At 60.6% G+C, this 20,713-nt stretch overlaps 1 protein-coding gene across 5 annotated transcripts in view; it reads right to left on the reverse strand.

Moving 5' to 3' along the window:
• Eln (elastin) overlaps positions 1–20,229 on the reverse strand; it is a 30,052-nt gene extending 9,823 nt beyond the window's left edge. For 4 of the 5 annotated variants that reach the window (XM_071605461.1, XM_071605460.1, XM_071605458.1 and 1 more), the window contains exons 1-23: positions 19,922–20,229; positions 14,545–14,595; positions 13,714–13,743; positions 13,406–13,438; positions 11,392–11,421; positions 9,945–9,980; positions 9,437–9,529; positions 9,107–9,220; positions 8,959–9,027; positions 8,242–8,289; positions 7,340–7,411; positions 6,976–7,005; positions 6,491–6,562; positions 5,951–5,992; positions 5,537–5,596; positions 5,294–5,344; positions 3,459–3,548; positions 3,314–3,376; positions 2,559–2,765; positions 1,423–1,476; positions 759–971; positions 519–560; positions 312–425 (exon numbers count right to left, since the gene is read on the reverse strand). In XM_071605461.1, the coding sequence (XP_071461562.1) occupies positions 312–425; positions 519–560; positions 759–971; positions 1,423–1,476; positions 2,559–2,765; positions 3,314–3,376; positions 3,459–3,548; positions 5,294–5,344; positions 5,537–5,596; positions 5,951–5,992; positions 6,491–6,562; positions 6,976–7,005; positions 7,340–7,411; positions 8,242–8,289; positions 8,959–9,027; positions 9,107–9,220; positions 9,437–9,529; positions 9,945–9,980; positions 11,392–11,421; positions 13,406–13,438; positions 13,714–13,743; positions 14,545–14,595; positions 19,922–20,009 (1,702 nt within the window). In that variant the 5' untranslated portion in view covers positions 20,010–20,229. The remainder of the gene's footprint in view (positions 1–311; positions 426–518; positions 561–758; positions 972–1,422; positions 1,477–2,558; positions 2,766–3,313; positions 3,377–3,458; positions 3,549–5,293; positions 5,345–5,536; positions 5,597–5,950; positions 5,993–6,490; positions 6,563–6,975; positions 7,006–7,339; positions 7,412–8,241; positions 8,290–8,958; positions 9,028–9,106; positions 9,221–9,436; positions 9,530–9,944; positions 9,981–11,391; positions 11,422–13,405; positions 13,439–13,713; positions 13,744–14,544; positions 14,596–19,921) is intronic. The other variant, XM_071605459.1, reaches the window with a different exon arrangement.
• Positions 20,230–20,713: the final 484 nt, after the last annotated feature.

Genomic DNA, 20,713 nt, shown 5'->3' on the forward strand with positions numbered 1-20,713 from the left:
GAATTGCTTTTTAATTTAATTTAGTTTATTTTTAAATTTTGCCGTGCTAGGGGTGGAACCCAGAATCTGATGCCACCAAGCCAGGTGACATCCCCCAGCATCCCTAGGCAGGGAGGGGCCTTGCCAGGGATCAGCAGGCTGGGCCCCATGGAAGGCTCTTCCCTCTGGGCTACTTTGGGGAGATCATGGTCCCTCCCCGCCTCTGGGCTCAGCCATCCCATCTGTAAAATGATGCGGATGCTTCCATCCACCTCCAGGGACCCTTCTGCGAGACAAACCAAACCCGTCTCTCAGTGGGGGACACTGCTCACCTGGCACCCCTGCGGCTCCTGGCACACCTGGCACTAAACCTGGCACTGCACCTGGCACTGCACCTGGCACAGCACCTGGCACCAGCCCTCCCAGGGCTCCAGCTCCTCCAGCACCTGGAGGACAGAAGAGTGTCCAGTGCTCAGTTCTTGGGGAGCAGGAGGTGGGGGAGGACAGGGACTGGGGGTGGGCAGGGCAGGGCCACTTACCGTACTTGGCAGCTTTAGCCGCAGCGGCTGCTTGGGCTGCAGCTACAAGGGAAGAGGGGACAGACTCTCAGACCCCATCTCAGCGGGCAGAATTCCAGCTCCCGGCCCCGAAAGGCACGAGAGTCCTGCCCTGTCCCCACTGTCTCTGAGCACACTGAAGTCCAGCCCACACTCCCTGCCCACCCTGCAGAGCCAGCTGGGGAGCCCCACCCCCCTCTACTAGAGAGAACTTAGGCTCACGGGAAAGGCCAGCTCCGGGGACACCTCCAAGGCCAGCACCAGGGACACCTCCAAGGCCAGCTCCGGGGACACCTCCAAGGCCAGCTCCGGGGACACCTCCAAGGCCAGCTCCAGGGACACCTCCAAGGCCTGCTCCAACACCATAGCCAGGAAAGCCCCCAGCACCAACCCCGTACGTGGGGATGCCTCCAACGCCCACTCCAGCTCTGGCCCCTGCAGAGGGAAGATAACCAGGCGAGGAGGCACCTCAGGGAAGGAGGACAGGAGGAAAAGATGTCCGCTTCCCCCACGTCCGGTCCTCAAGGGCAGGAAACAGGGATGCCTGGGCCCCTCATCTGCCTCCTCCACGAAGCCCAGTCCCCCCTTGACCTCCCTCTTCTCTGAGTACTTGGAGAGGGCTCCCTTTGTGGGGGAGACTGAGAGCAGGCTCATCCCCAGGCTTGGGCTCCTCTGAGGGGGTCTCTCTCTGGGGAAAGTCATTCTGGGACTCTCTCAGCCTATGGCTTCATGGTGGGGGACCACTGGGAAGACACTCGCTCTCCTGGGGCCCGCCCCCTCCATGTCCCAGCTCTGCCAGGGACCTGCTCTGCAAGTCTGAGTAAGCAGACCAGAGCCCTTTGGTTCACGCAAGTAGAGGCCAAGACAGGCTGGGCAGGACACTAACCATATTTGGCTGCTTTGGCGGCTGCTTTGGCAGCAGCAGCAGGTGACACGGCCCCTGAAAAGATCAAAGGGACACAAATGTTCAGGAGAAAAGAGAGGAGAGATGCTCAGCGCACAGTCCTCTCTCCACCCACTGTCCATCTTCTTTCTCTCTATCAAGTTAAGATAGAGTTGCTCAGCCATCCATTCACCTGCTGTCCTACTTCTATGTCTGTCCATTTGTCTGTCTATCCTTGGACCTCAGTCCAACTACCTATCACCTACCTGTTCCTCTATGCACCCACCCATCCATCAACTTACCCACACACCTGCCTACCTACCCATTCAGCTAAACATCTGCCCAGCTGTCCACTTTGCATTGGCTGGTCCACACTTTCACCCACATATCTATCCATCTGCTCATCCAACTATCCACCCACCCCTCCAATCGTCCGTCCATCCATCCATCCATTCATCCAATCATCCATCCATCCATCCATCCATCCATCCATCCAACCATCTATCCATCCATCCAACCATCCATCCATCCATCCATCCAATTATCCATCCATCCATCCATCCATCTATCCATCCATCCATCCATCCGTCCAATCATCCATCTATCTATCCATCCTTCTAACTACTTTAGTCCCCCAGCTGCCTATCCATTGTCTTTTTAATCTATGTATTTATCTTTCCATCCAACTTTTTTTTATCTATCTATCTATCTATCTATCCATCCATCCACCCATTCTTGCATCTGCTCATCCTTCTACCCACTCACTCCTTCATCCATCAATTTGCCTGCTCATCTGCATGGCCAATATGTGACCACCCATTTTCCCACCCATCCACCCACCCATCTATCCACAATTTACTGAGCACCTACTCAGCTAAGTGTTGGAAACAGAGGTGAAAAAGGTGTGATTCTTGCCTCTGGCAGCACAGCAACAGCCAGAAGGAAAATAGAAGAGCTGGTGCTGGTGGCAGCTAGGTGGGAGGTTGTTATAGTCGAGGGAGGGAGGATGAAGGGGTGAGGCAGAGCCGAGGGTGTGGACAGATGAGTGAGGTCTTGGGGAGGACCCCAGAATCTCAGCAATAGTTTATTTCTCTCTCACACATACGCACATGCACACACAAGGAGCAAGTCCAGCTTACCTGGTACACCCCCGATGCCTGGACCCCCAACGCCTGGGACCCCAACACCTGGGACCCCAATGCCTGGGACTCCAACACCTGGGACTCCAACACCTGGGACTCCGCCGACACCTGGGATCCCAACACCTGGGACTCCGCCGACACCTGGGATCCCAACACCTGGGACCCTAACTCCTGGCCCACCAGGCACTAAGCCCCCAGCAGCTCCTGCGAAGAAAAAGGATTGTTCTTCTGGCCTAAGCCTTGTGGGGGCCTCTGAAGACCCCCAAGAGCAGGGGTCTAGGGGAACTAAAGGGTAAGGGTCTGAGTGCAGGATTGCTGCTCAGGTGGGTTGGCATCTGCTCTGCATGGATTCAGCTCTTCAGAGGTCGGGAGGAACTCTGAGAGCCTGAAGGACTAGCAGGATTGGGTCTGCGGCTGGGAAGAGCATGATTGATTTCTAGAGCAAGATCAGAACTACCACCCATGGGCACCTCGGCCATTGAACAGCCCTGGGGCATGGGGGCAGTGTGGGGATGGGTGGGGAGGAGCCAGTGCTCTCTAGGGCCCCTTATGTATTCAATTCACAGAGAACAAGGAGATGGCATCCCAGGTGCAATGACCAGAATGGGAAAGTTCAAGGAGTGGGAGGGGAGAAGGAGGCTCCCCAGGTGGACACAGGCAAATCCCTCCAGCTACCCAGGACTGGGTCTCCAGAGCCCACAAGGAGACTGGGGCAGGCCCTGTGCCCTGGACCTGCCATCCGGGGCACTCACCGTACTTCGCAGCCTTGGCGGCTGCCTTTGCAGCAGCAGCAGCAGCCGCAGGAGTCCCGGCCCCTGGAAGGACAGCCACAGAGGGTGAGGTCCTTTGCCTGTGGCCGCTGAAGGCCACCTGTAGCCCTGCTGGACCTGACAGTACCTGCAATGCCTCCAATCCCAGGAATCGCACCAGCCCCGCCAGGAATGCCACCACCTCCAACACCAGGGATGACGCCAGCTCCTCCAGCACCTGGTGGGACAGGGACAGCGTGTGTGGCTCTCCAGGGTCCCCCTGGGGCCGCACAGGAAGGTCTCCAGGAGGCTGGCATTGGAACCAGCACCATTCCACCGGGGACTCGGCCCTGGCACCTCGGGCTGTGCTGCGGGGGCCCTGCCTCGGCTCCTAAAGCCCAGTGGGTCCCTTTCCACACACTCATTAAGGGAGTTGGACGTTTCCGGACAGATCCAGCCCTAATCACTGCCACATACTGAGAAACCACAAGCCGCTGGCTCCCTGGGCCAGAGGGGCCCCCAAAGGAATGTTCGAGGCTTCCTTTCCCTGTGTTCCGAAGACCCGGCCAAGTTCGTCATCCAAGTGCCTGGCCGCCCGGCCCTGGCAGCCCCTTCCTGCCTGCTCTCCGCTCCCGCATTCCAGTCGTCCCCACCAGCCCCTGCTGGCCTCTGGGGCCTGAGGGGGGCCTGTGGGGCCCCCAAGGGCAGGTCCCCCTCCCCACATTCTTGTCCCCCAGGCTGGTGGGAGACATCTTCTGACCCACCCTAGAAACAGAAAGGGCTCCCTGGAGCTGGGGACAGAGGAGGGGACTTCAGCCCTTGTGGTCTAACCCTGAACTGAGGGTTTCTTTGGCAGGGGACAGTTGCCCACCCTGCGCATGGCACGGGAATGGGATGCCTGCGCCATACTGCGGCAACGCCATCCAAGAGATCTGGGCTTGAGGAACGCGTTAAGGTTTTATGGTATGCATTAAATGGATGCAAAACCATTAAGTTTTAAAAATGCTTGTGTAGGTCCCACCTCAAACGGTCTTTCTGACCACCGAGGCACCCCCCCCACCCTGCTCATGCTCCTCCTGCCTCTTTCAACCTCGAGGCAGGCTCCTCATAAAGTGTAAGGCTGGAGTCAAACATCACTTTCTCTGGGAAGCCTCCCCGATTTGCCCCAGGTAGGAACAATGTGTCCCTCTTCTCCATTCAGCTCCTATGACAAGGCCAACCTCCTCCACTAAGCTGCCACCCGCTGCCCCCACCTCTGAGATGGATGGGTGGAGGGACAGAGGGACAGATGGGGGAAGGGACGTAGGGGTGGATGTAGGGAGGGATGAGGGAGGGAGGGAGGGAGGTGGAGGGCTGGGTGGGGAGGGAGGAATGGATGGATAGATGGATGGATGGATGGGAGGATGGATAGATGGGTGAAGGGACAGAGGGACAGATGGAGGAAGGGACATAGAGGTGGATGTAGGGAGGGAGGGGGGAAGGTGGAGGGCTGGGTGGGGAGGGACAGGAGTGGGAGGGATGGATGGATGGATTGATGGATGGATGGATTGATGGATGGAGGGATAGATGGATGGAGGGACAGAGAGATAGATGGGGGAAGGGAAGTAGAAATGGAGAGAGGGAGGGATGAGGGAGGGAGGGAGGGAGGTGGAGGGCTGGGTGGGGAGGGAGGAATGGATGGATAGATGGATGGATGGATGGGAGGATGGATAGATGGGGGAAGGGACAGAGGGATAGATGGAGGAAGGGACATAGAGATGGAGAGAGGAAGGAATGAGGGAGGGATGTGGAGGGATGGGTGGGGAGGGGAGGTGTGGGAGGGATGGATGGAAGGAGGGGTGGATGGACAGGAGAGGGATGAGTCGAGGGAGGGATAGATCAATGCGGGCCTGGGGGCCACTGTATCAGCTGTGAGGCGGTTCTCAACTGTAAGGGGGTGCTGCGGGTGGGTTGGGGGTGGCTGAGGACCCCAGAGGTGCTTACCATACTTCGCTGCCTTAGCTGCTGCCGCTGCGGCCGCCTGGGGGCCCACTCCTGGGGGAGGACAGGGGTCGGAGGGGAGATTCTGAGAATGGTGCCCACTTGCTTCCAGCCCCAGGATGACCCGCCCTCTGACACACGGGTGAGGAGGGGCTTTGCGGCAGGCAGAGCCTGCAGGGCTGGAGGGACACTGGCCAGTCACAGTGACCAGGGCCCCTTGGCCTGGGAGTGACCAGGCCGCCTCACCTGTCCCCGTTGGGTAGCCGGCCTTGCCTGCGGCACCAGCCACTCCTCCGGGTCCGTAGCCTGCCAGAGGAGAGGGCTGGCGTCACCTTTACCCAAGCAGACTTGGCCACCTCTGCCGTCCCTCCCCTTCCCTGCAGGGTCCTGCTGCCCTGAATGTCCCTGTGTCACCCCCATCAGGAGTGAGAACGAATACAAATGGGCACGTGGCCCTGGGATTCCCACTGCACAGAAGAGGACAGGCTCTTGGAGGCCTCAAGAGAGGGAGAGGCCCGGAGCGAGGACCAGGCCAAGGCCACATTTCATGCTGTGTCCTTTGGAGACCCCCGTTCCAACAGTCCACCCTGCTGCCCAGGGCTGGGGTGGAAGCACCCTCTCTGGGCCCCTAAGGCTGGAAGCCCTCAAGGGCGGACTCACTGAAGGGTGCTTTCCCATTGGCGTAGGGCAGTCCGTAGCCACCTGAGGAGAGAGCAGAGTGGGCTCCAGGGCTGCCCCCCTGGGTGGACAGACCGCCCTCCCCCAAGAGCCCTGTGTGGAGGAGGGAGGACCCCCTCCCCCTGGGTCTGACGGGACATTCCTCCCCCTGAAAGTCCAGGGCCCACCTGGCCCTGAGTTCTGAGCATCGTCCTTGGGTCCCTCTCTACGGGAAGAATGCCACTGGCTGATAGCCAAGGTAGGGGTGGCCCTGCGGGTGACTTGATGGTGAGGGGTTCTTTCCCATGGTGTCCAATACCGTCGACACAACGGCTCTCCCTCAGAGCTTTGGGTCTCTGTGTGCGTGCGCACTCGTGCACAGGGACGTGTGCCTAACATCTGTGGCTGGGTTTCCCCAGGTTTTCTTTGACTGGTGACCAGAAGTGACTTCAATACCAGTCCCCACCCTCCCACCCCAGGACATTTGTGTCCCCCTAGGCTGAGTCTCAGCAAGTCCTGCTTCCTGAAGCCCCCCTGACTCACCTGGGAGCTTGGGTGCCTTGATGGGGTATCCCAGTGGGACCCCAGGCTGCTGGCCCCCAAAGGGCCCGACCCCTGTGGAAACCGAGAGCAAATCAGGGCCCAGCCCCCTGGGCCAGCAGCCCCTTTTACGCCTTCCCTGGACGCCGCTTCCTGCTCAGACAGCAGCAGTTCAACAGGCCACTTTCTGGGGAACTGCAGGACCCCCTGGGGGTCTTGGACCCCTGCTGAAGCTGATAGTCTTGCCCTCCTTGAAGGGGGCTGGGTTTGGAAGGGTGGGCTCTGTGCAGATGGGTTGGGGGTGGGAACAGGCCTGGGATCGGTGTCCCTTCGTGCTAAAGTCAGCTCAGGGCCCGAGTGGGAGCCATGAGGGGACTCCCAGGTCTGGATGGATGCTGGGTATCCAACTCCTCCCAGGGCCAGAGCCCCTGCCCAGCTGGCCACCTGCCTGTCCTCCCCCTGGCCTGAGATGGTCAGCCCTGTCTCACCTGGGATTCCTGCAAAAGCTCCGCCTCCACCTGCAATGACAAAGTCCTGTCACGGCAGCCCTGGCACCATGGGCACAGGGCCCCGGGGGGCAACTTTGGCCAGGCAGCACAGAGGGGCAGGCAGATTCTGGCAGGGGCCACTTGTACCCAGACCTCGCAGCTCGTCCCGTCCTTGCACACAGTCTGGGATTTCTGAGCAGCGGGCTGCCCTTCCTGGCCTGTAGGACCAGGGCTGGGCACAAGAATGCCCTCCAGAGGACCCTGAGTAGGCCCCGGATCCCCCCATGGCCCACAGTCCAGCCCCCAGGAGCCTGCAAATGGATGCAGAGCCTCCCCCAGGGGCCCAGCCCAGCCGGCTGCATACCTGGGGCCTTGGCCTTGACTCCTGCTCCGGTGGGCACCCCAGGGAGCACCCCTACTCCAGGGAACCGAGCTCCTGTGGGGCAAAGAGGGCTATGGCTACGGCAGAAGGCCCTCCTTGGCCCTTCTCCTGCCTCGGGTCTCTGGGTGGATCTGTCTGTGATGGGCATGGCTCACAGGGACCTATTGCTGGGCACTCTCCTCCCCTTCCCGGCCCAAAGTCAGAAGGTCCGAGCTTTCACCCTATTTTGCAGTCACGTGGCCTTAGGCCTGAGTGGACTTCATCACAAATCCACCTTGCCCACCCTCGGGGGAGAAGCACGGAGTGCCAGAGTCAGGGCAAAGTGGCTGTGTGTGCGCAGAGCAGCCTCCGGGCGGTGGCCTGGGACTGAGTGCCAGGGTCTCCTTCCTCTCCCTCCTGCCCTGGGGCTGGGCTGACTGACCTGACCCCGAGGGGGTGGGGGCCACTCTGTCAGCAAATCCCACAGATTCGCCTGGATCTGGGCTTTTGGGGGATTTCAGGAGGTCACATGTTGGGTGGGGTGGCAGGCCCTGGCAGGGAAAGGGGGTGGGGGCGGCTTTTCGGGGTCTCCTGCAGGGCAGACCTGCTGGGCAGGCCCCCTGGTGACTCACGACTTTGAGGAAACAGCTGGCTACACTGGGGTCTCCGTCTACCCCTGGGGGCCTGCCTGGGCTGTGAGGGGGGTTGGGGCCTGGGGTCAGGGCTTGGGTGGGGCCAGGGAGGCTGATGCTTAGTTCACTAGCCGGAGCTCTGACACTTAAGAAAACAGCCACTGACCAGGACCCAAGGCCTCTGACGGCCTCTGCCTGTGGGGGTGGGGTTTTGGGGAGGCTGATGGGGGCTGCTTTCTTTCTAGAAGTTTCCCTTTGCTTTCTGGTCCTCACCTGTGCCGGGGAGCACGCCACCTGGGTATACACCTGGGAGCCCCACACCTGGAGGCAGGAGGAGAAGGAGGTACCATGAGCATCAGCTCAGTGTCCAGGGACTCCGCCAGCCCCCCACCCAGGCAGCTCCAGGGATCCCAACGAGCAGCCCTGTGCCCACTGCAGGAGCCAGGGACAGACATTGGGTGTCGGTGTCCCTCCTCCTACGACTCTCGGAAGTCATCTGCTGACCCTCCCGAGCATGGATTTCTGTCTGTCTCCTGGAGCCAGCCCACCTCTGGCTAACAGCTTCCAGATGTCCACTCCCTGCTGAGTGGACAGGCAGCCTTTTGTTGAACCTCAAGTCACTTCCTACAGGGCTTGGCGGGGTGGAATGAGGACCAGACGAAGAGTCAGAGGATGTCACCCTGGCTCTGCCAGGGCCAGCCACAGCCCCTCCCACTCTGACTCTCGATGCTGAGCCTCAGTGTCCACACGGTCACCCAAGAGCCTGCCACAAGCTTGAGCTTGTCTCTGAAGCATTTTTCTGCTTCAAGTTCCTGGAAGGGCCAGGGGGCCCTCTGCCCCGTTCCACAGAAGCAGGTCCCACGCTGTTGACCTGGCCATCTCCCCCGCCCTGCTGCAGCCAGGCCCTGCCCCTTCTCCCCGAGCACAATGGGGAAGGGGCTCTGCCCCTCCCTGACCTCTGCCCTCCAGCCCCGGGGACTCCACACTCACCGGGCACTTTCCCTGGCTTCGCTCCAGCTCCGACACCGACTCCAGCTCCAACCTGAGGGACCACGGCACCTGGCAAGGCAGGAGGCACGTGAGGGTTGGTTCCACGGCCCGCTGGCTTCGCCCAGGGGACTCAGGTCAGCCACCTTACCTGTGGACACTCCTAAGCCACCGACTCCACCAACGCCACCGACTCCTCCAATGCCACCGACTCCTCCAACGCCACCAACCCCACCAACTCCGCCGACGCCTCCGAGCCCAGCACCTGCAGGGCCAGGTGGAGGGGTCACTCGAGGGACGGCGGAAGGCAGAGGCCCTGGAGCTCTGGCCCTGCCACTAACCCCCCTGGCTGCCTCCCGAGCCTCCGCAAGTTGGAGATGAGGATCCTGCCCATCCGCCTTGCAGGCCCTGGGCAAGAGAAGGTAAAGTGGAGCCCAGGGAAGCCAGGGGCTGATGACCCGTCCTGAAGGGTCCCACTCACCAGCCTTGGCAGCCTTATAGGCTGCAGCAGCTCCAGCAGCTCCACCTGGCACCACGCCCCCCGGGAAGGCACCCGCAGGGAAGGCTCCCAGCCCTGCGGAGGAGAGGACAGGGTGAGGTCCTGGGCACGGCGCCCTGGAAACTGCCCAGCCCCAGCCCGCCGGCCCTGCCCACTCAGGAAACTCATCTGCGGCCCCTCTGCTCCCTGCAAGACCTCAGCAGGAAGCCATGGCCCCTCAGGAGGACTGGACCCTGTGTTGGAGGCCAGGGGGCCCCCGGCTCCACTGAGCAGGATCTTTTGGGCCGAGTACCCCCCCATGCCTTCCCAAATGCCCTGGGGAGCTGATGCCCCGGGCAGCCTCCATCTGGTCCTCATCACTACCTTGTGATAGTCCCCTCACCCAGCTGGGACCCCCCTCCTGCCCCACATGGCTGCTCAAAGCAAGTGGTCTTAGCTTCAGGCCCCACTGGACCTAGTTACCAGTCCCGTTGGGCATGTCCACACTCACCTGCCCCGGGGCCAGCGCCCGCAAGCCCTCCAGGACCTGCAGGAGAAAGACAGCAGATGAGAGGAAGGTGGTGTGTGGGCACCAGCCCTGGCCCATGGGGAGAAGGGTCTCCCAGAGTGGGGGCAGGACCCTGGCAGCGCTGTGACGAGCAGGTCACAACTCTGGTCTCTAAGCTGCTCCTTAGGCCTTTGGTACGTTGCGTGATTCTGCTAAAAGGGTAGCCACCCTTGAGTGACCATGCGCTATGCTGTGTAGACAGGACTGTGCCGAAGCCCCCGGCGACCTGGGAGGGGCTGTGCCCCTAACAGCCAACCAGAGGCAGCAGGGCTTCCTGCAGGGCCAGAGCTGGGCACGGGCTGCAGGCTAGGCCTCAGCCAAGCCAGGGGCCCCACCTGGGCCTGCCTGCTCCCTCGCAGGTGCCTCTGACTTCACCTGGGTCTGTCCCCATCATCTGTCCTTCTGTCCAGCCTGCCCCGCAGTCCAGGAGCCTCGTGGCTAGAGCCAGATGGGTCCCTGGCACTCTCCTCCCCACATCTGGGCCCCATTGCCCCTCCCAGGGGACATTCCTCGGCCTTGTCTGGGACAATGGGCAATCGGGCTGGACTTTACAGCTACACAAGTTTGTTTCCAATTATGAGAATCTCTCCTGCGAGCACCAGTCCTGGCTGCCAGGGTCCAGGCTCCGGGGGAACACTCTCCAGGGACCTCCAGCACGGGGCCTGCTGAGCCCTGGGGGAGACTAGTGGGCTCGCGCTGGTTGTGGTCTCTCTTCTAACCAGCCCTGCCCACTCCTTCCTCTCTCTCTCTTTCTTCCTGGTACTGAAGATTGAACCTGGGGTGCTTAACCACCAAGCTACAAACCCAGCCCTTTTTATTTTTTATTTTGAGACAGGGTCTCACTAGGTTGCTTATGGCCTCACTAAGTTGCTGAGGCTGGACTCAAACTTTCGATCCTCCTGCTTCAGCCTCCTGAGCCGCTGGGATTACAGGTGGGCACCACTGTGCCTGGCCCCACTCACTTCTTAATTGCGTGGCCTGGGCCTTGGGAAGCTCAGGCAGTCCCTCTGTAAGATGGGTCTGTAACTGCCCCTGGAGGTGGACAGACAGGGCCTGGGTTGCCTGGTGAACCTCCTGGCCTCGGGCAGTGGCTGTCCCCAAGCCAGTGGCTGTCCCCAAACCTTCCTGGCTCTGGCAGTGGCTGTCCCCAAGCCAGGTCTGTTTCCTGATCTCCCAGGGGGCAGGGGACATGCTTGGATCTTTCCTGTCCACAGGGGCTGGAAGGAAGAGATGGGACCAGAGTGGAATTAAGGAGAGGCTGGGGCAGGGGTGGGGTCAGGCCTGGGGACAGACAGCCCCTGTGCATCATCTGTCTTTCTCCCTCGGTCCCCCAGAATGCTCTCCCCCTGGGGCCAGCTCCACCCCTGTGTGTGCCCTTCCCTGGACTCACCTGCTCCAAATGCCCCCAGGAGTCCTGCACCTGGAGAGGAGAAAGGGGAGGGGCTGAACACGGCCCAGAGCCCCCCCAGCCCCCAGCCCAACCACTTTTATTTCGGGAGTCAGAAAGTTCTGATTCAGATCCTCCTGCCCCTGCGGCTCTGTGTGCAGGAGCGAGTCACCTCCCCTCTCTGAGCCTCAGCTTCCCCATCTGCAGGTGGCCCTATCGCTCCCTGCCTCCTGGGAACCAGCGCGCCCAGGGGTGCCCCCAGCCCGTCCTGTCCTTGCCCCCCCTTCTGGGTGGGCAGCTGTCCTCCAGCTAGAGCTCGGGTGTGGGCAGTGCAGGCTCCCAGCTGCCTGGTCCCCCGCTGAGCCTGAACCAGGGCGGGGACAGCCTGCGGGGCCCACGTGTAGGAGCAGCTGCCAGGCCACCCACCCTCTATCACCAAGGGATTAATTGTTCCCAAGCCTGACATGCGCTGCCTGTGACCCATTCCGTCCTGCCTGGGCAGGCCCGGATGTCCCCCTAGCCCGGATGTAGGGAGCTTCGTTCGGGTAGCCACATTGGCTCTGCCAAAGCCTTTGTAGCCCTAAATCCTGAGGCTGAAAGGTGACCTTAGGGAGGTCATGGAATCCAGCCCTCCTCCTCCAGACAGTGCTCTTGGCTTCCAAAGGAGATATCCTGACTTTCCTTTTGGTCTATTCATTTGGCCTGAGTTGGAAGTTCTTTTGGAAGTCTAACCTAAGTCTTTCATCAGTAGAAGCTTCACTTTAGCTAAGATCCATCTGGAGACTGCACGCAGGTACCTCAGTCTTCCCTCCATTACTTAATGACAACCTCGCCTGGTTCCTCCACTGTCTATGGGGTCAATCAGTGAATGCACCCTCTATCTTTGGAGGTGTGACCTCCACACCTGGGCCTTCTATGCTGTGCACGGTCCTCTCTCCACACCACGGCTCGTCTGGCCATCCCTGCATTCTCTCCGCCTCCCAAGACCCTGCTAAGAGCCCTCACCCTCCAGGAAGACAGGATGGGGTTCAAGCAGGGGGAAGCAGCGGGCCCGGTCTCCTGGCCTGGCAGACCCCTCAGACCCCAGGGTCCCTCTTGCCCACACACCCCTCTGCTTCTCCTGCTGGCCCCCGCCCCGGGGTTTCACAACGCAGATGGGCTTTTAGCGAAGGGGAGTCTGTGGATTCATCTGTGCTTGGATCAGGGGCCGCCAGGGTTTCGTAAGAGCTGTTGGGCAGCCAAGCTGTGTCCTGGAGCCTGGGGCTTCAGAGCCAGGGCCGTATGGCGCCGGGTGGGGACGCCAAGGCCACATGTGCAGCATCTCACACCAGGGGCCATAAATCTGGGTGGAGACCCTGTGGCCTCCACCTGCTCCTCATCCCCCAGAGTCCCAAGAGACGCCCCCTTGGGGTGAATTTCCCAGAGCTGAGGATGGCCCTCGGGGGCAGATCTGAGCCCCCCGGGGGTGAGGCCTGGACAGACCTACCCCGCCTTCCTACTGGAAAGCTCCACAGTTTGGACACAGCTGGACGAGGCCTGGGGCCAGAAGGGAGCTCCACTTTAGCGTCTGGGGTGAGGGTCAGGGTTCAGCCTGGGGCTTGGTCAGGGGTCAGGATAAGGGCTCAGACCGGCATCAAGCTCAGGCCTATCGGGGGTCTCGACCTGGGATTAGACAGGGGTTAGTTTGGGATCAAGGGTCTGAAGGCCGAGCGGGTGGAGTCTGGGGCCCTCGTCTGCGCCTGCTCCTGCAGCACTGTTTTACAGGCTTGGTGGCCACTGGGACCTCAATCTCTAATTCGGCCTCCAGCGCTGGGGCTGTTTCTGAGGCCCTGAGCAGAGGTCTGTCTCTGGGGAGCTGGATGCGTGGGCAGTTACAGGATAGAGCTGGGCACCTGTTACCCAAGGAGGACCCTTGCTGCTGCCCTCCCCTCCCCTTCCTGCCCCCCAGTGCCCTGAGTCAGCCCTCCCGGCCTCTCGGCCTTTCCTTAGGACTCTGAGCCTCTTACTCTTCTCTTACCTGGTTTGGGTGGTTTGCCTCCGGGCCCCAGAGCTGCAGAGAGAGGAGATGGGGGTGAAGGGGGCCCCGGCCCACGTCTTACTAGTTACCCCTACCCCGGGGAGAGTGAGGGTGGAGGTCTGAGGTCGGTAGGGGCCCAGGGAAGAGCCAGGAGAAGGGCTGGAGAGGTCTGGGGGCTCAGTTCTCAGACAGGTGTCTTCCCACGGGACACTCAATCTGGGACTTTGATACCTGGACCTTCTGGGGAGCTGGGCCCTGAGGGTGAGTATGGCCACAGGACCCCCCCACCTGCTGGTTTGTGGTCTCACCTCCTCCTCCCAGGCCTCCAAGACCAGCCCCTGTGAGGAGAGAGAGAGAAAAAACCATCAGCATCCTCCAGAGAAGCCGCTCTCCATCCCTCCTCCTGCCGACCTCTGCCCGGCTGCCCGACCTTGGGCAGGTCAACCTCTGTGACCCTCTGTTTCTCCTCCCTGGGTCAATATCCTGGGGCCACTGTGTGCCCTGGGGTCCTGCCAGGCTTCCTCTGATTCTGAACACCCACCTACCTTTCCAGTATTGAAAAGGCTCCTTTCAATTTTTTTTATTGACTTAAAAACATTATGTTTCCCCCTAGATTAATAGAGGAAAAAAAGTCCCCCTTCCCTCGTACCATTGTCCCAACATCCTGCCCATTCTTTCTCGGGGACTCACAGTCCTCATCAGCACCCAGCCCGGGACCCACACTACACTTCGCCCTGGGGCCTGAGTTGTTGAGTTAATCACACCTGCCAATCAGATAGGTGGCTTGCTATGCAGATTTCTGCAAAGACTGCTCCTGTGAGCTGCGGTTTTTCTGTTCTTTACAATTATTTGCCTCGAATGGGTGGCCAATAGCGGGGTTCATGGTTAGAAAACGGTGAAACCTAAGGTAGGAATGTGTGCCTGTGCCCTCCTCCCCAAGAGCCGTGTTTTCTCCTTCAGAATATTTATGCTCTTTGCAGCTGTAAATCAGGGCCGTGTTAGCTGCACTCCTAAGGGGCTGACTGGTGGGTCCCCAGGGGTAGGCATGCTAATGTTCTTGCAGTGACAAAACATGCCATCTCTTCCGAGCATCTCCATCCCCTCTGCCCGCCTGGGTGCGTGGCTGCTGAGTGTCCTACCTGGATAATAGACTCCTCCAGGAACTCCACCAGGAACAGCCCCTGGGACCCCTGGAAGGAAGGAGGTAGAGTCTTTCATCAGTCAGAACTCACAAAAGCTTGGTGACATGGATAAACAGGAGAGAATGGTAATGGTTTTGTTGACAAAGCAGGTTCTGTTTACATTTTCAAATTCTCGCTTCTCAAAGTAGCCCCAGGAGGCTGGAAGGGCAGGGATCACTCTCAGGGATTTAACAGATGTGAAGTTGGGCTCAGAGAGGTTAAGGGATGTGTCTGGGGTCACACAGCTGAAACAAGATGGGGCCTGGGCTCAACCCAGACCCAGCCTCTGAGAATGCTGTGATGTGGTGCTACCTGATCTCCTTAGGGGCAGAGGGCTCTGCATGGGGCTGGGGCTGGGCGCTGGGCAGACAGTTCCCTCCTGCACTGAGCAGCCCGGGTCAGAGCCAGAGCTGTGGGAGGGCAGAGCCGGCTGCAGCGGCTGCCAGCAAGATCGCGGCCATTCCCACCCTGATAGGATGGCGTGAGGTCAGCGTCCCGAACCACTGGGCCACAGTATTGGGGTGGAGTCCTGGCCATCTGACACAGGGCTGTTTAGGGAGGCGCCGGGTCCGGGAGGGAGACATCATGAATGAGCAAAGTGAATAGTTTCTTAAGGCACAGCTAATTCCCCGGCCAAGGTCACGAGTACGGTCCCCATGGACCAGTGAAGCTGTCACTGGAGGATACTGGCATGCTGGCCCTGGACCTAGGCCTGAGCCGTTGTCATGGCAACCAGCCGGGTCTCAAACCAGGCCCTGGCTCCACCACAGAACGCTCCCAACCTTGACCAGTCACCTTGCCAAGGCTCCAGCCCCGCCCTGTCCCTGGGGGCTGGGGCGTCTCGGGGGGCACAGGCTGGCTCAGAGGCAGTGCCACGCAGATTTGCAGTGCATCTGAGAGGCACCGTGGCCAGATGTCTGGCTCCAGGGCCGGGTGACATGTCCCAGCTGGCCCCTGGGCCTGGTCAGCCTCAGCTAGAGCTCAGCAGGGCTGGGGATGCTGGCTGTCTTGGCCACCCCATGCCAAAGCCAGCACCGGGGTCTGCGGCCCCCTGGGGACCGCGGTCCAGTCCTGGAGTGTGTGAGCAATCTGGCCAGAGCCTGGGGGATTGGAGGAGTGGCCCCAGGGGGCTGGGCCTTCTGGGAACAAGCAGGCGGCCCTGTCATCGGCCGGCCGCCAAGTCCACACAGGGCTTGCCTTGGGGCTTTGGTGCCGTCTCTGGCTCTGGCCTCCAGCTCCCAATGCATCTCTCTCTGCCTCAGCCTCTCTTCCTGCACTTTCTCCCCTCCTTTCTCCTGGTCCTCTCTCCCCTCTTCTCTGCCTTCAGGCTCCAGAGAAGACAGTAGGGGACAGTGAGGTGGGTGGGAAAGGGTTGGAGGGGGCTCAGGACAGATCCCCCCTAGCCCCCGGCTTCTAATCTTAACTTTGCTGCTTCTTACTATCTGTGTGACCTCAGGCAAGTCACTTAACCTCTCTGAGCCTCAGTTTCCTTTTTTCAAAGTGGGGCTGATCCTCACTGCCTTGCACGGTTGCAAGGGTTCAAGTAAGAGGCTGTGTCTTGTCGGTACCTGGCCCAGAGTCATTGTTCAAAAATCAAAACAAAACAAAACAACAACAACAACAACAAAGAAACTATCGGTGACCTCTAATCTCCATTTCTTCCCACTCTGCTGCTTGGGTTGGGTGGATAGTAGGTGCTCAGTGAACGATGGGTGAAGCAGGTGCAGGGGAGGCAGAGAGGACACTTATGGATCTGGGTCTGACCTGTTTCACCCCATCGTATCTGCCCTGGGGTCTCCCCATCTCAGACTTGTGCAGCTGCCAGGCCTGGCTGAACCCCACTTCTCTCCTGGTGCTGGACTTGTGGCCAGGCCCTTTCCGGAGGAGGACGCTGCTTCCCTTTTCCCCACTCTCCACGCCCACATTTCAGATCTGGGACAGGGCTGGCCAAACTCCACACCCAAACCCTGACCACCCTGGGGCAGCCGCTTCTGCCCTGTCTCTCTTCCAATGTGGGGCAGGTGAGAGGAAAATGGGACCCGAGTGGAGAAAGGGCCCTGGAGAAGTGGCAGGCTCCTGGCAGAGCCCAGCGGGTCACCCGCATTCCCACCTCCTCGACAGAAGCGCGCTTCCTGCCAAGAATGCCCTCGCCTCCCTCCAGGCCCGCCCTGGCTCCGAGGCCGAGCTGTTCTGCCTCTGCCTTCCTGGGCCTGCCGCTCCTCTCGCCGGCCGCTCAGCTGGCCTGGCGGCCTGGAACACACTCGTCTTGTTTTATGTGGGTTTGGCTGGTCCTACTGAAGCAGCCCAGGGCGGAACTTGTCTTGCAGCTAAGAATCCTGATCCCCGGCTCTCAGGGATCAGAACAGTCTCTGGCCTGGGCTGGAACTTCTGCAAACCTCCCCTGACGGAAGCTCCCTCCCTCCCCTCGGTTCTACCTGAAGGGATCTTCCTCCTGCTGAGGCTGAATGGACCCCTTCTCTCCTGCTCCACGGCCAGAGCCCCCCGGATGGAGGAGGCCCATCGCTCCCCGACTCACAGCCCCTCGAAAGAAAGTTGGACCTTTTGTTCAAGGTCTGGCTTAAACATCCCTTCCACACTGGGAAGCCCTCCTGGGTTTCTTGGGGATCCTGGGGAGTCCTATCTGTGTCCTCTATCAGCGCACAGCCATTTATACCTCTGCTCCCCTGGGGGGAGAATTCAACCTGAGAAATTAAACCTAGAAAGGAACCGCAAGGATCCATCAGCCTGAATACGAGAATATATTGTTTTACATCTGGACATTCCCACAGTCCTCTGATTGAAGGCATTTTTGGCAGGGGTGACATGGCTGTAGCTCCCACTGACTCTAGGAGGCGGGGACGTCAGACGGGATGTCTTTTCCCATTTTGCAGCCAGGGAAACCGAGAGCCAGAGAGACGAAGGGCTGGCCTGGGACCTGTAGCTGACCCCAGTCACATGCAGGGCCTTCTGCCCGGAGCCTGGGCTCCAGGTTCAAAGATCTGGGAAAAGCCTGTTTGGGAGGGAGCCGCGGCCCTGGGCCTTGGCAGGGGGCTCTGCCAAGCCAAGTCCGGGGGGGGGGGGGGCGGCTGGGGAGCAGATAAAACCTCATGAGGCTTTGTTGTTTGCAGGAAAAGGTTGCCAACGGTTTTTCAAAAACAATCTGTCCTGGTGGGTGACTCTGTCCCCTCCCACGTGGGGGCATATTTGTGTTCCTGCCGAGGCCCCAGCAGACACACAGAGCTGGATCCATCCCTAAGCCAGAGCTTCTTGGCTCTGGCAGCTCATCAGAGATACCTGGGGAGCTTAAAAGAATGTCCCCCCCATCCAGGTTCCTCTCCAGACCAAATGGAGGAGGAATCCTTGGGTGGGACCTGGCATAGGAATTGTTCAAGTTTCCCCTGGGGAGCTCTCGGACCCAGCCAGGGTTGAAAGCCCCGATCCAAACCACCATTGGCTCAGAAATCCGGGGGATGGGGAAGAAGCCTGAGGGTATTTCTAGGGGGGTTATTCTTCCCAGGAAATGCTGTCGTGACCCCACTAGGGAACTTGCACACTTGACACCCTCCTCTTGCAGAGAGGCTGGGCTCCCCCAGGGTATGCAGGTGGGTGCTGGGAGTGAGTGACTGCAGTATCTGTTCCTGACGTCTCCTGACTCTGCACCCAAACCCCATAAGAGCTTATCCATTCACAAAGCCCCTTATTTGAACACAGCCAGTCCAGAAGTTTGGGATAGAATGGAGATTTATCTTTGTAAAAAATGATACCCTCTGAGGGATTAATGATGTCACCAGGGCTAGAGGAACTGGGTTACTTTGCCCTTAAAGGACTCACTCCAGGTCTCTGTCCCCCTCCCCAAGGTTGCCTGGTACCTTATCCCAACTCCCTCTTCTGTTGACCCAGGGCAGAGAGCTGGCTGGTGCTGACCCCCGGGGGCTGCCTGAGACTGACCGAGCCTCAGTTTCCCAGGTGTGAAGTGGAGATAATGATTCCCGTCTCTCCCAGCTGGAGGGTTCACTGCCACTCACAGGTGGTGGTACTGGCTGGGAAGGAGGTGAGGGGGTGTTTGGGGGCCACACCTGGGGGAGGGGACCCAGACAGCCCAGAGACACTGCTCTCAGGGGCTGGCTCTCTGCTCCCCACTACCACTGGTGCCCACATCCCTTGGCCTCATCCAGGACTGGACCCTGCACAGGAAGCTCCTGTCCCAGCATCTAGCCCTGCAGGTCAATCTCATGGAAACAGCCCTGAGGCACCCTGGGCCCCACCTGTTGCCCAGTCAGAGTCTGGCTCTCATGGCAAGGAGGTTCCCATGGAAACAGACCCCACCTAGGCCACCGCAGCAGATGGCCAGTGATCTTGCACCTCTCTCTTCCTGTAGCCCAAGGCACCTCTGGGCTCCCAGCTGGCCCCTGTGGACAGTCCCACAAATACAGCAGCATCTGGGTCTGGACACACACCAGATAGGCCAGCAACAGACTGGGATCCACTCCAGCCTGTGACACTGGCTTGTCCCTCTGCCGGGAGGTGGTCACCTTCCCCAGCTTGCCTTTCCTTGCTCGGACTCCCCGTCTCTCACACACACAGAGTTGTGCATGCAGACACTCACGGTCACATGCACAGTGACAATCCACACCCAGGGACACATCTGCATGCCAGATCTTCCATGTGTAGTTGTCTGTGGGGTGGCAGCTCCTGGAGCCCCCTGCCCTGTACACAAACACCTGTCCAGCGGTGAGCCTGTGAGTGGATGTTCAAACCACCCCAGAAAGTCCCCCTGCTTCAGCGACAAGCTTGAGCACGGGCACACAGGGACACCTGTGCAATGTAGCACGCGACACACTTGTTCATACATGAGCACATGTGAAACACACTCTGCGAGTCCCTTCCCTGGGGACAGACCACAGCAGCAGCTCTCCAATCTGCAGTCCCGTAACCAACCTGACCTGGACCTTCCTCAGGGGGACTTCCCATCGGAGGAGGAACCTGCCGAGGTCACAAGCTCACTGTGATCTCCAATCCAGGTCCCCTGCCCCGCGGGCTGCACGCAGCACACCGGCTGGTCCGCAGGTGCGCACCACCCGGCAGAGCGCACCAGGTGGCGCAGGGGCCCCGCAGCCCTCTCGGGGCAGCAGAGCCTGGCACGAGGTGGGACCGTCCTGAGCTGCGGGTCCTTTGACAGGACCCCCTTGCGCACGGGGGCCGGCGCTTCCAGGCCCGTGGGCTGAGGTTGGGAGGTCGGGGGGTGGAGGCTCTGCCGGCCAGTCCACCCTCAGGCCCCCTGTCCGTCCGCCGCCTGGGGCGCGGGCAGCAGCGTGGGAACGGGCAGGGCCCTTACCTCCGGGCTGCGCGGGGTGGAGGAGGGCCAGTAAGAGCAGCAGGACTCCGGGCCTCGGGGCCGCCGCCGTCAGACCCGCCATCGCCATCTCGGGGAGGAATGCCCCGGCCTGCTCTCCGCGCCTCGTTTTATCCCCAAAGCGTAATTGCTGCCTGGTCGGCTGCGCGGGAAGGAGGCGGGCGGAGGCGGGCGGCGGCGGGCGGGGGAGGCCGGCGGGGGCCGGGAGGGGGCAATTACGAAAGCCCCGCTGCAGCCTCCGGCGGGGCCGCCTGGACCCAGGGCCTTCTCCTGCACACACACTCGCGCTCACGCCCGCGCGCGCGCGCGCACACACACACACACACACACACACACACTTTCCCCATCCCTTTCCCGCTTTCCCTCTGTGGCTGCTCTCGCTGCTGGCCCCGTTCCCGCCAGAAAGTGCGAGGGGGCCTCTGCCAGGACGGCCCTCAGGAGAGGAAGCAGGAGGGAGGGCCCCGCAGCCCGGCCAAAACGGCCGGCCCTCGCCAAGTCCTGAGTGGCCAGGCCCCCGCCCCTATGGCTGGGCCCCGGGCCCAGTGTGGGGACACAGGCCAGCTGTCTTGAGCCTCAGCCCCCACCCTGGCCCTCCAGACACCCCAGCACCCCTAAGCCTGGCTAGAGACCCGCCCTGCCCAAAGTTGGGATGGGGAGGTTGGGCAGGACAAGAGCGCAATGTCTGCAGAGGTCGAGGGCCCCTCTGTAGAAGGACCAGTAAGGTTGGTGCTGTCTGGAGCACACAGGGGACAGCATGGAGACCCTGGAATGCTA

Source organism: Marmota flaviventris, chromosome 19, assembly GCF_047511675.1.
Source record: "Marmota flaviventris isolate mMarFla1 chromosome 19, mMarFla1.hap1, whole genome shotgun sequence".
NCBI lineage: Eukaryota > Metazoa > Chordata > Mammalia > Rodentia > Sciuridae > Marmota > Marmota flaviventris.